Source organism: Pristiophorus japonicus, chromosome 21 (genome assembly GCF_044704955.1).
Source record: "Pristiophorus japonicus isolate sPriJap1 chromosome 21, sPriJap1.hap1, whole genome shotgun sequence".
Classification (NCBI taxonomy): domain Eukaryota; kingdom Metazoa; phylum Chordata; class Chondrichthyes; family Pristiophoridae; genus Pristiophorus; species Pristiophorus japonicus.
Window position 1 is genome coordinate 87,964,630 of NC_091997.1, and position 14,793 is coordinate 87,979,422.

The 14,793-nt window shown below is 42.9% G+C and overlaps 1 protein-coding gene across 1 annotated transcript in view; it reads right to left on the reverse strand.

Moving 5' to 3' along the window:
- The window catches only part of roraa (RAR-related orphan receptor A, paralog a), a 112,617-nt gene that overhangs the window by 20,468 nt on the left and 77,356 nt on the right, over positions 1 to 14,793 (reverse strand). Inside the window, exons 7-8 of the mRNA XM_070863969.1 lie at positions 13,353 to 13,460; positions 6,575 to 6,685 (exon numbers count right to left, since the gene is read on the reverse strand). Coding sequence (XP_070720070.1) covers positions 6,575 to 6,685; positions 13,353 to 13,460 — 219 coding nt within the window. The remainder of the gene's footprint in view (positions 1 to 6,574; positions 6,686 to 13,352; positions 13,461 to 14,793) is intronic.

Here is a 14,793-nt window from a genome sequence, read left to right on the forward strand (position 1 = left end):
GGATGAGAGGGGATCGCATAGAAACTTACAAGATTCTTATGGGACTGGACAGATTAGATGCGGGAAGAATGTTCCCGATGATGGGGAAATCCCGAACCAGGGGACACAGTCTTAGGATAAGGGGTAGGCCATTTAGGACTGAGATGAGGAGAAACTTCTTCACTCAGACAGTTGTTAACCTGTGGAATTCCCGACCGCAGAGAGTTGTTGATTCCAGCTGATTGGATATATTCAAGGGGGAGTTAGATGTGGCCCTTACGGCTAAAGGGATCAAGGGGTATGGAGAGAAAGCAGGAAAGGGGTACTGAGGGAATGATCAGCCATGATCTTATTGAATGGTGGTGCAGGCTCTCAGGGCTGAATGGCCTACTCCTGCACCTATTTTCTATGTTTCTATGTAAATTGAGAAATTATATTAGTAGGTATAGCAGTAAATAAGCAATGGAAAACATTTAAAGAAATATACCAAAATTGTCAACAAATATAGATTCCATTGAGAAATAAAAATTCCATGGGAAAAGTGATCCATCCGTGGCTAATTAAAGAAGTTAAGGATAGTATTAAAAGAAGAGGGTTATAATGTTGCCAAGAATAGTAGTGAGCCTGAGGATTGGGAGGGCTTTAGAAACTAACAAAGAATGACCAAAAAGTTGATAAAAAGGAAGAAAATAGAACAAGAAGTAGCAAGAAGTATAAAAACAGATTGTAAGAACTTCTCTGTGTAAAAAAGATGAGTGTATCAAAAGTAAGTGTTGGTCCCTTAGAGGCTGAGACAGATATAATTATAATGGGGAATAAGGAAATGGCAAAGACTTTAAACATATATTTTGAATCTGTCTTCACAGTAGAAAATTCAAAAAGCATACCCAAAATAGTGGGGAACCAAGGGACTAATGAGAGTGAGGAACTTTAAAATAATTACTATCAGTAGAGAAAAAGTACTTGAGAAATAAATGGGAATAAATCCCCTGGACCTGATAGCATACATCCTAAGGTTCTAAAAGAGGTGGCTGCAGAGATAGTGGATGCATTAGTCTGATTCCCTAGATTCTAGAATGGTCATAGCGGATTGGAAGGTGGAAAATGTAACCCTGCTTTTCAAGAAAGGAGATAGAGAGAATTACAGGCCAGTTAACCTGACATCAGTCGTCAGGAAAATGCCGGTATCCATTATTAAGGAAGTGGTAACAGGGCATTTAGAAAATCATAATATGATTAGCAGAGCCAACATGGTGTTATGAAAGGGAAATTATATTCAAAAATTAATTGAGTTTTTTGAGGATGTAACTAGCAGGATGGATAAAGGGTAACCAGTGGACGTAGTATACTTGGATTTTCAAAAGGCATTCGATAAGGTGACACATAAAAGGTTGCTACGCAAGCGAAGAGCTTACGGGGTTGGGGGTAATATATTAACATGGACAGAGGATTGATTAACGGTCAGAAAACAGAGAGTAGGGATAAACATAACATTTTCCAGTTGACAGGCTAGCAGGGTGCTGCAAGGGTCAGTGCTGGGGCCTCAGCTATTTACATCTATATTAATGACTTAGATGAAGGGACCAAATGTAATGTATCCAAGTTTGCTGACGATACAAAGCTAGGTGGGAATGTGAGCTGTGAGAAGGACACAAAGAGACTGCAAAGGGATATAGACAGGTTAAGTGAGTCGGCAATAAGGTGGCAGACGGAGTATAATGTGGGGAAATGTGAGGTTATTCACTTTGGTAGGAAGAATAGAAAAACAGAATATTTTTTAAATGGTGAGAAACTATTAAATGTTGGTATTCAGAAAAATTTAGGTGTCCTCGTACAGGAAACACAGGAAGTTAGCATGCAGGTACAGCAAGCAATTAGGAAGACAAATGGAATGTTGGTTTTTATTGCAAGGGGGCTGGCTTACAAGAGTAAGGCAGTCTTACTACAATTGTATAGGGCTTTGGTGAGACCACACCTGGAGTATATTGCACAGTTTTGGTCTCCTTATCTGAGAAATGACATACTTGCCTTCGGGGTGGTGCAACAAAGGTTCACTAGATTGATCCCTGAGATGAGAGGGTCGTCCTATGAGAAGAGATTGTGTATACTCTCTGGAGTTTGGAAGAATGAGAGGTGATCTCATTGAAACATAAGATTCTGAGGAGGATTGACAGGGTAGATGCTGAGAGGTTGTTTCCCCTGGCTGGAGAATCTAGAGGGTATAATCTCAAGATAAGGGGTCGGCCATTTAAAACCCGAAAGGGCTGTGGATGCTCAGTTGTTAAGTATTTTCAAGGCTGAGATAGATAGATTTTTGGACTCCAGGGGAATCAAGAGTTATGGGGATTGGGTGGAAAAGTGGAGTTGAAGTTGAAGATCAGCCATGATCTTACTGAATGGCAGACCAGGCTCGAAGGTCCCTATGGCCTACTCCTGCTACTAATCTTTATGTTCTTGTGTTCTTATGTTATAACCACTAGATCACCAAAACAATCGTATTAAAATGGACATGAGGTAGGCATCCAGTCGTCAAAGGATTCCCAATTATTTCTTTTAGCGGTGCCCAGTTTTTCTAGTTGCATGCCTCGCGACCTCTTTTCCTCCTAAGTCGCTCCTTCAAACAAATATTTGACAGGTAACCTTGCCCTGTGCAGCTGTAGCATTTTCCCAAAGGTTCCTCTTTTGGGTAATAACTGAGCTCTGCTCATCACCCACTCAATTAACAAATCGCACAGCATTTCTACGTCTAATCAGACAATTACTGGAGACAATTTTAAACAAACCCATCTGTCAGGAATACCATGGGATCAGGTGGAATACTGGCTTTACACCCAGACCACTGACTTCAATGGAGAGTAAAATCGGGCCAGGTGTTAAACCAGCATTACTTTTTCGATGGGTGGGTTGGGTTAAAATTTCCCCCACTAGTTCTAATGCAAGTGTGGGCAATTATTTGAACTGGAGGACCACTTAACAAGTTTTGGTGAGCTGTTGAGCTGTTGAGGGCCGCACACATAAAATTAATTAGGTTATCAACAGCTACCATTAAAATTTATCCTGGCATTTATTGTTTCCACACATTATAAAAATAACAACACTTATTAACATGCTAACGAACATGGTGCATGTTTACGAGTCACACAAAGTCTGTTTATTCCAAATGATCTAATTCATTCTTATAGTGGAAAATGAGAGATCGATTCTGCTTCCACTGGCAATTATAAATAAGGTATAAGGCACAATCAAGGATAAAATCATTGATACAACCTTTAAAAATTGCACATGAAAGTGCTACTTTAATTCTTTTGAAACCTCGCTAAGAAATAATTAGGTGACTCGGAAAATGATTTATACCGCAAATTGGACCCCTGATCAGCCATCAAATTGGGCTTGTTCATTGTCAACATGCTATCACTCATGCCAATAAAGCCAAGATGCCTATAAGTGGACTTTCATTTGAGATTGGCCACAAGTAATGCACCATTACAAACACATTTCTTCCCCGAGTGCTATTCATTACTGGGACTGGCCAACAAAATAAATCTCTGCAACCCTCTTCCAGTCAGGACAAATTTAAATTGATCATGGTATGGGGAAAAAAGGTTTAAAATTAAAAACAGTGAATGCAATGTCCCATATAACTGGATCCATTTAATTATGTCTCCACTAAAATCATTAAGTGGGATAATATTAAAATGAGTGAATAATTGTGCAAGAATTAATAACCACACTAACAGTGATTGGTGAGAGCAAAGTGTTAAACAGACCAACTCATAGGGTTGATCATCACTCCCACTGCTCCCCTCCCAATAATTTATAAACATAAATTCTGATAGTAGTCACATACTATCATAAGTACATAAAATGCAATGTAAAATAGTAAAATCTTCCATGACTAAATGGATGAAATGTTTAATCAATCGATTATATGTAGTACTGAAGGTCTATGTTGCTGTTTGGCAGAGCGGCTCGAGTCTCAGGATCCTCCGACATGAGAGGTGTTCTCTTTTCAGTGTGCAGAATACGGGAGCTCGAGACTTTGCAAGGCCTGAGCTACAATCGTGTGCCATTGCCTGGAGTCCTTGTGCTCCGGGATCCGCCCCCATGTCTAAGACGGCGATGAGAACCCCCTGCCCCCTGGGTACTGGGATAGGAAAGACGTAGCACCAGTCTCTTTCTTCGGTAAAAGAGTCATGGAGATGACTCGACTCAGACTGATGTGCAGCTCATCAGCGGGCGGGGAAGTGGAGCTGAGTCCATGATCAGATCAACCATAATCTTATTGAATGGCGGAATGGGCTCGATGGGCCAAATGGGTGACTCCTACTCCTATTTGTTATATTCTCATGCTCCGGCTCACGTTCTATTTCTATCCAATCTAGCAGGCCAGATAGAATTAATTGGTGGGCTGAATAAGGCCCGCTGGCCATAATTTGCTCACCACTGCGCTAATACATGGAACAGGTTACACCCACAAGAACTGTCTCTAATATGGTGCCATGGAACGCCTTCACGGCAAACGAGCCAAAGGTGGGCAGAGGAAATGTTACAGGGACACCCTCAAAGCCTCCCTGAAAAAGTGCAACATCCCCACTGACACTTGGGAGTCCTTGGCCAAAGACCGCCCTAGTTGGAGAAAGTGCATCCGGGAGTGTGCTGAGCACCTCGAGTCTCATCGCCGAGTGCATGCAGAAATCAAGCACAGGCAGCAAAAAGAGCATGCAGCAAACCTGTCCCACCCACCCTTTCCCTCATCGACTATCTGTCCCACCTGTAACAGGGACTGTGGTTCTCGTATTGGACTGTACAGCCACCTAAGGACTCATCTTAAGGGTGGAAGCAAGTCTTCCTCGATTCTGAGGGACTGCCTATAATGATGATGATGATGATGATGCCATGGGACAGTTTACACCCGCAAGAACTGTCTCTAACATGGTGCCATTATTATGACACCTGAGGCATTTGCTAATTGTCAAAAATCTTTAACAATGATTTTGACCCTGAGCCAACCCAGGACAGGACTTTAATGGTTTTATCACCACCAGAAAGAGCTTAAACATCCATGCCTGTGTTGCCTCTAGACTTGACTATTCCAACACACCCCTGGCCTGCCTCCCATCTTCCACAAACTTCAGCCCATTCAAAACTTTGCTGCCTGCTTCCCATCTGCCCTGTGCTCGCTGATCTACACTGGATCTCCGTCCTCTATTTTGAAATTCTCATTCTTGATTTCAAATCTCTCCATGGCCTTGCCAATCCCCGCCCCCCAATTATATCTCTGTAACCTCCTCCAGCCTTACAGCCCTCCGAGATCTCCACACTCCTCAAATTCTGCCCTCTTGCGCATCTCCGGTTTTAATCTCTCCACCATTGGTGGCCGTGCCTTCAGCTGCCAGGGCTCTAAGCTCTGGAACTCCCTCCCTAAACCTCTCTACCTCTCTACTTCTCCTCCTTTAAGACGCTCCTTAAAACCTACCACTTTGACGAAGCTCTTGATCATCTGTCCTAAAATCTCCATATACTGTTCGGTGTCAAATTTTGTTTGATAACACTCCTGTGAAGCGCCTTGGGATGTTTTACTATGTTAAAGGCACTATATAAATGCAAGTTGTTGTTAAACACAGTCAAAGTTGTGCTAAAGGCATCAGAGCTAAATGTTGGCAAGTGCCCATCTCAGATGTGCATCATATGGAGAAACAGAAAGCGAGAGCATCTGATTGAAGGGTGGCACTGAGTCGTGTGCCTCCCTTTCTGATTAAGATATATGGGTATATGTTTCAGATGAGTGTTCGTGCTGTCAGAGAATCGGACGCAGAAGCCAATGCACCTTAATTGCGGTGCTGCCGATTTTCCAGCAATTGAAATGAATGCCCATTAATCGGGAGGATCGTGAGCGGCTGTACTGACCTCACCAGAATCTCTGATCGCTGATACGCCCTTGGAAAAATTTACCGGATTACGTTTGGCAAAGAGTGGCCAAGGGAGGGTGGACTACAGAGATTAAACTAGGTGAAATGAATGGAGAAAAGTCATTAAATGAGAATTGGTCTCCGTATTTAAGGAAGGATATGCTGAGGTTCAGAGGTTCACTAGGTTGATTCCGGAGATGAGGGGGTTGACTTATGAAGATAGGTTAAATAGGTTGGGCTATACACATTGGAGTTCAGAAGAATGAGAGGTGATCTTATCGAAACATATAAGATAATGAGGGGGCTCAACAAGGTGGATGCAGAGAGGATATTTTCACTCATGGGGAAACTAAAATTAGGGGGCATAATCTCAGAATAAGGGGCAACCCATTTAAAACTGAGATGAGGAGGAATTTCTTCTTTCAGAGGGTTGTAATTCGATGGAATTCTCTGCCCCAGAGAGCTGTGGAGGCTGGGTCATTGAATATATTTAAGGCGGAGATAGATTTTTGAGCGATAAGGGAATAAAGGATTATGGGGAGCGGGCAGGGAAGTGGAGCTGAGTCCATGATCAGATCAGCCATGATCTTATTAAATGGCGGAGCAGGCTCGAGGGGCCAGGTGGCCTACTCCTGCTCCTATTTCTTATGTTCTTATGTTCTTAACTAGTTTATTGAGAAGCTTACCTGCAGAGATCAGCACATATGCAGAAAACAAGGCAATCTCGTCCTCTATTAGATGAAATGAACACAAACTTTTACCAAATTCAAAGATGGAGTTGATCAAGTCATCACAACCTGCCAGGAGAAGGGATGGAAGAACAATTAAAATAGACACACTCGGCTAATCACATTTTGTCCTAAACAGTCCAGTGTGGTGATACTTTTATAAATTGATGTAAATGTTTGAACTCCAGCGTGATCCAAACATGTAATTCATAATACAATTTGTAACTCATAAATATTCAAAGATCTGGAGGCTGACTAATGGAAGCATACTATGGTATATCAAACAGTTTACATTCATGATGGGCCAAATCTTGCTGGAAAACTAATGACGTGTAAATGGGCAAATCAGCCAGCAAATTCAGGGGACTAAGAGATGTGGCGTGAGTTGTGAATTCAAGAATTTGCTTGTCATAGAATCATAGAAATTTACAGCACGGAAGGAGGCTATTTCAGCCCATCATGTCTGCGCCAGCCGGCCAAGAGCTATCCAGCCTTATCCTGGTCGATTTATTTCGTTACGCTGTTTGCTTCGCATAATTGGCATTTTGGCCTTAGCCTCTCTGTTATTAATAGGAACTTGTTGGATTTGCACGCTAATTGCCCATTAAACTCGCTGCAGATAGTTAGGGCTGGGACTTAACAGTGAAAGTATCTTTTTAACGTTGTGCTAATTGTTAGTGCAATGCCAATCAACCTCTCTGACCCAGAAAAGGAACAATCTCATTCCTTCAGGTCATATATTCTTAGATTTTTTAAAATATCAAATTTTTATTTAATTTTTTTTTACAACTCATTTCTGTCTCTTTTTCTCTCCCTCTCTTAATTCTATTTTCCCTCTCTTTATTTATTTTTCTATAGCTGATTTGACTTGAATTCATCCTATTTTCTTCTCTGTCGTTCCTCGGTTTCTTTCTCAATCCTTGAATTCCACTATTCACTCAGGTCCCAGATGCCCCGTTGTCCCAGCTTGCACTTTTTGTGCTGAAGGGTGCAGGGAAAAGTCTAACTAGCGGCGCACCCCACTCCAGCAAGATTCGGCCCAATATTTATAGATTAAGAAATTGTTTTAACTGATTTATAATACAATAACATGATTTGAGGCACCTTACCTCCAAATCAGAGTGAGCATTAATCTAACAAATAGCACTCGGTGTATGGAATATGTTATGAAAAGCCCAGCTCTCACACTCAGGGTTCGAAATTCCGTTTCTAACGCCACCCGTTAACGCCGGAGAGGGGCGGCTAAAGGGCGTAAGTGCTTACTGTTGGCAGGGAGTGGGTCCCTGGCCTTCAGAAAAATTTAGTTGGGCGATGGGGACGGCGCCAAGAGGTACTGTTGCACGCTCTGCCGCCACCCACATGGTACTGTCATCGCAAGTGCTGCGCCCCCTTGGTGCCACGGCTGCGGAATTAGGTTGGTATAGTGGCCTTACCGGCAGGCGTCCATACGGCCTGGAAAAGTTGTTGGGACGTCAGGGATCCCAGAGCGGTATCATCCAGAGATCAAGGGTAAGTTGTTATCTTTAATTTTTTTCAGCATTTATGTATTAATGGCACCAGCGGGAAAGTGTGGGTCAGATACATTTTCGGAAATTTTTTTTTTTCAGTTTTCCCAACTCCGTCGCGAAATTCGATTGGCCTCCTGAACTACTGCTCCGTTGGCGTCCGAGGAGTGTGCAATGCCACTTTTAGCGCTGCTCTCTCACCTTTGGGCGGCAAAATTGAATTTGGCAGTTTGAAGAGGTGATTGCCGGCTGGCGGTAAAATCATCACTCAGCCGGTGTCACCGCCTCAAAAACAGCGATAACGATTTTCAACCCCTCAGTGTTTGGACAAGTTCAGTTGTATCTTTAACTATTGAGATATACTTGGTAAGCAGTCAGTTGGATTGTAATCTGGTTTGTAAGTAGTTAGTTCCACATATGAAAATTCTTAACTTGAATCACACACACAAATCTTAAAGTTAAAAGTCTCACAAGAACTGCCAAAATGGAGCCCGTTACCCAGGCTTAATATTTTACATGCAAGTCCAATTTCCGCGCCTACTTTAAATTGTGCCGATAACTTGTGCTGTATTTTGTAATCAGTAAAAACGGCTTTTAAATTGGTTATGCTCATTTTTCACTTCAACCCATAACTGTCAGAGAGAAGAGTTCACTGGCTCCTGTGAGCACTCACTGCAAGGTTACACCGTAATGCACTTAAACAGATGCTCTCTTGGGACTGATGGACTGGGTTTATATTAATAGAGTTTTCACATTGTGACAGGCCTTATGTCTTTCACTTATGATGCTTACAGAATGGTGAGGCATGAAGGGTGAAAGTTACACACTGATTCCAGGGGGACTGCACCACTGGAGATTAAGGTCTGAGGCAAGGAACTGAGAATGGAATTCAGACCCACACACGATCGCAACCAGTTGGGTTAACTTGTGGATGTACAAGATTTTTCCTAGTTCAGGAAATATGGTCTACCTGCCTTGGCTGGAGATGTCCCCGAGGGTGTAAGATGTCCCTCTGAGTAAGATCCCTCCAGCTATCTCTTTTCCCATATGCCTGGGATAGGAGAGAGGGTTGGACGGGGTGAAGAGGGTGGGGGAGGATGTCTGGGGTGCGGGAGGGTGGAGGGGGAGGTTGGGGAAGGGAGAGGGGAAGTTGTGAGGAGTTTGGGGAGGGAGGATGGTGGTGGAATAGGAGGGTGAGGGAGGTCGAGGTTGAGAGAGGGTAAGGGAGGGGGAGAGTAATTCTCGAGAGGTTGGGGGATGGTGGGTGAAGGGGAAGTGCTGGGGGGAGGTTGGAGGAGGGTATTTACAGTGGTGGGAAGGATGGAGGAGGGTATGTATCTGAAAGAAGGTGGGGAATATATCCAGGGTGGGGGGGGTGTGTTTGGGGAGTTTGGGGAACGTGGGTGAAGGGGGAGCGCGTGGGGATTAGAGGAGGGTATGTACTGAGATGGGGGTGGTGGATGGGGGGAAAGATGCAGGAGGGTGTGTACTGGAAAGGGGGGGGGGATGAAGGATGCTATGTACTGGGAGGGGAGAGGATGAAGGAGGGTATACACCTGGGGCCGGGGGGGGGGGGAGAATGGAGGAGGTATTTATCAGGGAGGATGTATCCAAGGTGGGGAAGGATGGAGAAGGGTATGTACCCTAGAGGGGTGGGGAATATATCCAGGGTGGGGAGTGTGTGTCCAGGTCCCTCTGAGTAATATGCCTCCTGCTATCCTGCCATCTCTTCCCCATGTGTTCGTGGTGGGAGTGGGAGGGTGGGAGATGAGGAGAGTGGGGGGGGGGGGCGGGAAGAGGCTGGGAGAGAGTGTGTCTGGGGTGTGGGAGGATGGAGGGAGAGGTTGGAGAAAGGTGTGTGTCTAAGTGAATCAAGGGATATGGGGATAGTGCATGAAAGTGGAGTTGAGGTAGAAGATCAGCTGTGATCTCATTGAATGGGGGAGCAGGCTCGAGGGTCCGAATGGCCTGCTCCTGCTCCTATTTCTTATGTTCTTATGTTCCTCAGTTGAAGGATGCTCCAGTTTATGACAGTACAATAAAGGCAGCCCTGCATTTCACTGCCAGTCTCGGTGCGGTTATTGGACCTGGGTGTAAGAAATCGTGGATTGGAAGAAATTGTGAATTGTTAAGAAATAACTTGAGACAAAAAAGTCCTTTCAGACTGGTAATACAATAACTGGATAAACGTTTAGAATCTGCTTATGTTTTTGATTTCCTGTGGTGATTTTATTTCCAGGCTAGCTGTTTGCCGTTTGTGTGCTAGAAAGATTGCTGACTGTAGCTTTGATTTGGCCAATCTTGGGAGGATAAACACGGGAGAGATAGTAGGAAATCAGATGGATGGGCCTTCAGAAGTATAAACAGGAAAGACATGTGTACAAAAATATGGGACCCCTTAGCGGAGAAGTTTCACTGAAGAATTGAGACAAAAACTTGACATGGCATTGGGCACCTAGTTTTAAGGGGAACCTCTATAGGTTGAATGATACTGTCCATCTTCTATAAAAACAGAAAATGCTGGCAATCTCAGCAGGTCAGGCAGCATCTGTTGAGAGGAAGCAGAGTTAACATTTCGGGTCGATGACCCTTCGTCAGAACTCTGAGGCACTTTCCCAGGAGGCGGTAGCGCCTCCTCCCCCAGGCAAAAACATCTTGTGCCCCGTTAGCGTCCCCCGAGGCACTAACGGGGCTATAAAAAGGGACAATTTTGCCCCCAAGATTTGCTGAGTGAAACGAACCTTAAAAAAAAATTTGAATTTCAGTTTGTATGAAAGTATGTGTTGAAGTATGGAAGTTTTCCTGATTATGAATGTTTAAGAAGTTACAGTATTCCTTTTGAATGAAAATCTGTTTTTAAAAAAAACCACATGTTATGGTTGTTTGGGCCCTAAGCGCTAATATTTCCTCCCTAAACCGCTCTGCCTCCCTCTCCTACTTTAAAATGCTCCTTAAAACCTACCTCTTTGACCAAGCATTTGGTCACCTGTCCTAATATCTTGATATGGCTCGGCGTCAAATTTTGTTCTGATAAAGCTTCTGTGAAGCACCTTGAGACATTTAACTATGTTAAAGGCGCTATGTAAATGTAAGTTGTTGTTGTTTTAGCTCCACCCACTTTTCGATGTACAGAGCTAAAAGCCGTTTAACCCTTTGTAGTCTTGTCTTGTCTTTTGGAAGTTTTGAGAATGTGTGAATATGTTGAGTGTGTTCAATTCAATTCATTAAGATTGTGCACGCAGAATTGGGGAAAAACAACTTTGAACTACAATTTAAGTTAAGTTGGTGTAGGACAGTGGAGAAAAAAAAAGTTTGTTTAACAAAGATTAAGTTTCAGTCTAAGATTTAACCTTGGAGTCACAGTTGCTATCGTGAAATTTACAAAGCAGTTTGATTTGATTTGTTTAAATGTGAAAACAAATTTTTCTCCAGCTGTGTTCAGTATTTTTAGTCATTTGAAAAGGCATCTGAAGAACAAAGAAACATATGATATAATTTACTGGGTTTTTGTTATCTAAAAATGCTGTCTTCCCTGATGAGAATGTTTAATTTAAAGTTAATAAAGATGGAGATCCAGCAGTTTTAAGAACTTAAGAACTTATCTGCAGACATCGACAGACATCAAAGTCACAGCATGGTGTGACGGGGTTATAAGGAATTTTTAAAAAATGTTAATAACTTGGGCCAAGTGGGACTGTTTTCTATCTTTAGTATTGTACTGGACAGTAAATTTCCTCCAGGGCTCATGAATGAGATATGCATGGTAATTGAAGGGATGTCTAAAATGGAGAGAGGAAGTGATTGAGGGTTTAAGATAAAAACAGAAGAATTACACTACCAAAGGGAATTTTCCTAGCTTTCTAGTGAAAGTCAGGAAAGTGTAGTTATGAATAGTAAATTGATAGTTTTCTCTTGGAGACATGTGTGCCCCTGCCTATAATGAACTTTAAGGAAACTGAATTTGATAGCTTGGCCACTACCCAAGACATCAGGACGATGCAGAGGGAAATGAGCAAAGATCTCCAGATGACTACAATCTTTTGATAAGATCACCTGAAAGCCCGAGAATGGCTTCTATCGGATAGCACATGTGACATGATATTCGGATGACATGGTATGATTGTGCAAATGTGATTTGTACTGAAGAACGAGTCTCATATATGCTTTTGTTACTTGACAACAGCAAAGCATAAAATGGCTAATATGGCTCAGGAGAGTGAGACAATTTTTAAAGCATTGACATACACACCATCGAGAAATTATCTAATTAATGAAGCAATCAGGATAGAGTGAAACACACTAGTACGTTAGAGGGATTGAAATTGAAGTTGAAGTGGAGAGTTACATTGAATTTGGATTGGAACAATTGAAGGCTAGGGAGAAATAAATTTAGCAAGATTTATGGATATGAGTAAAAGAGAAATCTGGAGAATCTTTCAAGTCCATGACTTGTTGATTAGATGTTAAACTGTAAGACTGGATTTAACTGTGACTGTAATAATTGCGGTTTGTAGGTAACAGAGCGTGCAAAAAGCCAGTATGAACCCAGCATGAGGTGGTTTTGGTGGTCCTTCCCGTCACTACTACTGTATTATGCTTTATGGGTCTAACAGGACCTCTCTCATTAATAGCCATTTCTGCTACACACCATCAACCAACACGTTTTACTCAATATCAAAATCTATACTCAAGTGAAACCAACAGTACATTCCCCTGTTGTCTGAGGGCTTCAGTGAGATTGTGATGTGACTGAACTCCCCCCCTAAAGCATTTTTATGTTTTGGAGCAAGACAACTCGAGAATAGATATTGATATTGACAGCATAGGGGATGACTCACGCTGGTGGGATACTGGGCTTAATATATCAGCACATCCTTAGGTTTGTATTATTTCACATGCTCTGTGAGATGAATCGTGGAAATGTGGAAGTGAAGGGATATCCATTTCTTCTTATAGTACAGTAAGGATTGGGAGGGCATGGGGAAAAGAGGCGTCACATTTTCTGCTGGCCTCTGCCTCCTCGCCTCCTGTGTGTATAAACCCAATCTTGGGATCTCCCAAGGCTAAATCACAGACTAACCCACATTTGAATAACAAGAATATCAGAACTGGTTCCTGTGACTTGCACAATCCATCTTGTGGTCATCCCCACTGAAGTGATTAGCATATTACATGACTCTGCCACAGTCTAACTTATTATTTCAGAAGAGTAAGAGATGCTTTTACTTTACCTAATGATTTGAAGATATCTGGACCAGCATACTTCCCATCAAAATAAACGGTATTGTTCTGTGGGTCGAAAGCTCGACACATTCGGACAAACACAACTTCTAAAGAACCTGAGAAGGTGGAGTGAAAGTTAACAACTCCGAATTAGCATTAACAGATCTGGAAAAATATGCAACTGTCTCTGGGGAGTGTCATCATTCTGTGCTACCAAACACATGAGAGTAGACAAATAGCAATATGGCAACTTGTACACATCAATTCTTCATACTGCTGCTCATGCAATACATGGTTTGAGAGACTTGTATGACAAGTCTGCGGCAGTAATGCGTTAAACTCCCAAAACTGTTTGTCACTCCAGCCCATCAGCCATGCTTGTGAAGACATTTCCCAATTCCTTATTGGGGCATTATTCCTTAATAGAGGAGAGAAAGGGCAATGATGAAAGAGACTTTCTTGTGCTACAGCAAGATATCCATTGCTGGCTCGAAAACATCCACAGTGCACCAACTCCCATCAACCCACCCTACCCCACCCTGATCACTGCCCAACACATCCCATCCCGTCTCATCCTACTCCACCCAGCCACCCCATCCCTTCCCACCATCCAGGACAAAGCAGTCCGCTTGATCGGTACCCCATCCACAAATATCCACTCCAGTGGAGTTAGACCCAAAGAAAAAAAAGAAAAGGGAGACTTGCATTTATATTGCATCTTCCACAACTTCAGGACGTCCTAAAGCATTTACAACCAATTAAGTTCTTTTTGAAGAGTAGTCACAGTAGGAATTGCGGCAGCCAATTGTGCACAGCAAGCTCCCACAACAGCAACGGGATAATGACCACATAATCTGTTCTTGTGATGTTGGCTGAGGGATCAATATTGGCCAGAACAGCAGGGATAACTCCCCTGCTCTTCTTCAAAATAGTGTCATGGGATCTTTTACATCCACCTGAGAGAGCAGACAGGGCCTCGGTTTAATGTCTCATCCAAACGATGGCTAGAAATAAACAATGTGGTTGACTCTTATTGCCCTCAGGGTGACTAGGGATGGGCACTAAATATTGTCCTTCCACTGTCACCCACATCACATGAACAATTTCTTTTTAAGTTTCCAGTTGTCAGTCGGTAAGTACCCTTACATAGAACTTACAGCACAGAAACAGGCCTTTCGGCCCGACTGGTCCACATGAGCCTCCTCCCACACCTCTTCATATAACCCTATCAGCATATCCTTCCATTTGTTTGTGCCTCATGAGCTTATCTAGCTGGCCTTTAAATGCTATTCGCCTGTATCACTTCATGTGGTAGCGAGTTCCGCATTCTCACCACTCTGTGGGAAAAGAAGTTTCTCCTGAGTTCCTTATTTTATTTATTAGTGACTATCTTAGATTTAAAAGAAAAAAGATTTGCATTTATATAGCGCCTTTCACGACCACCGGAAG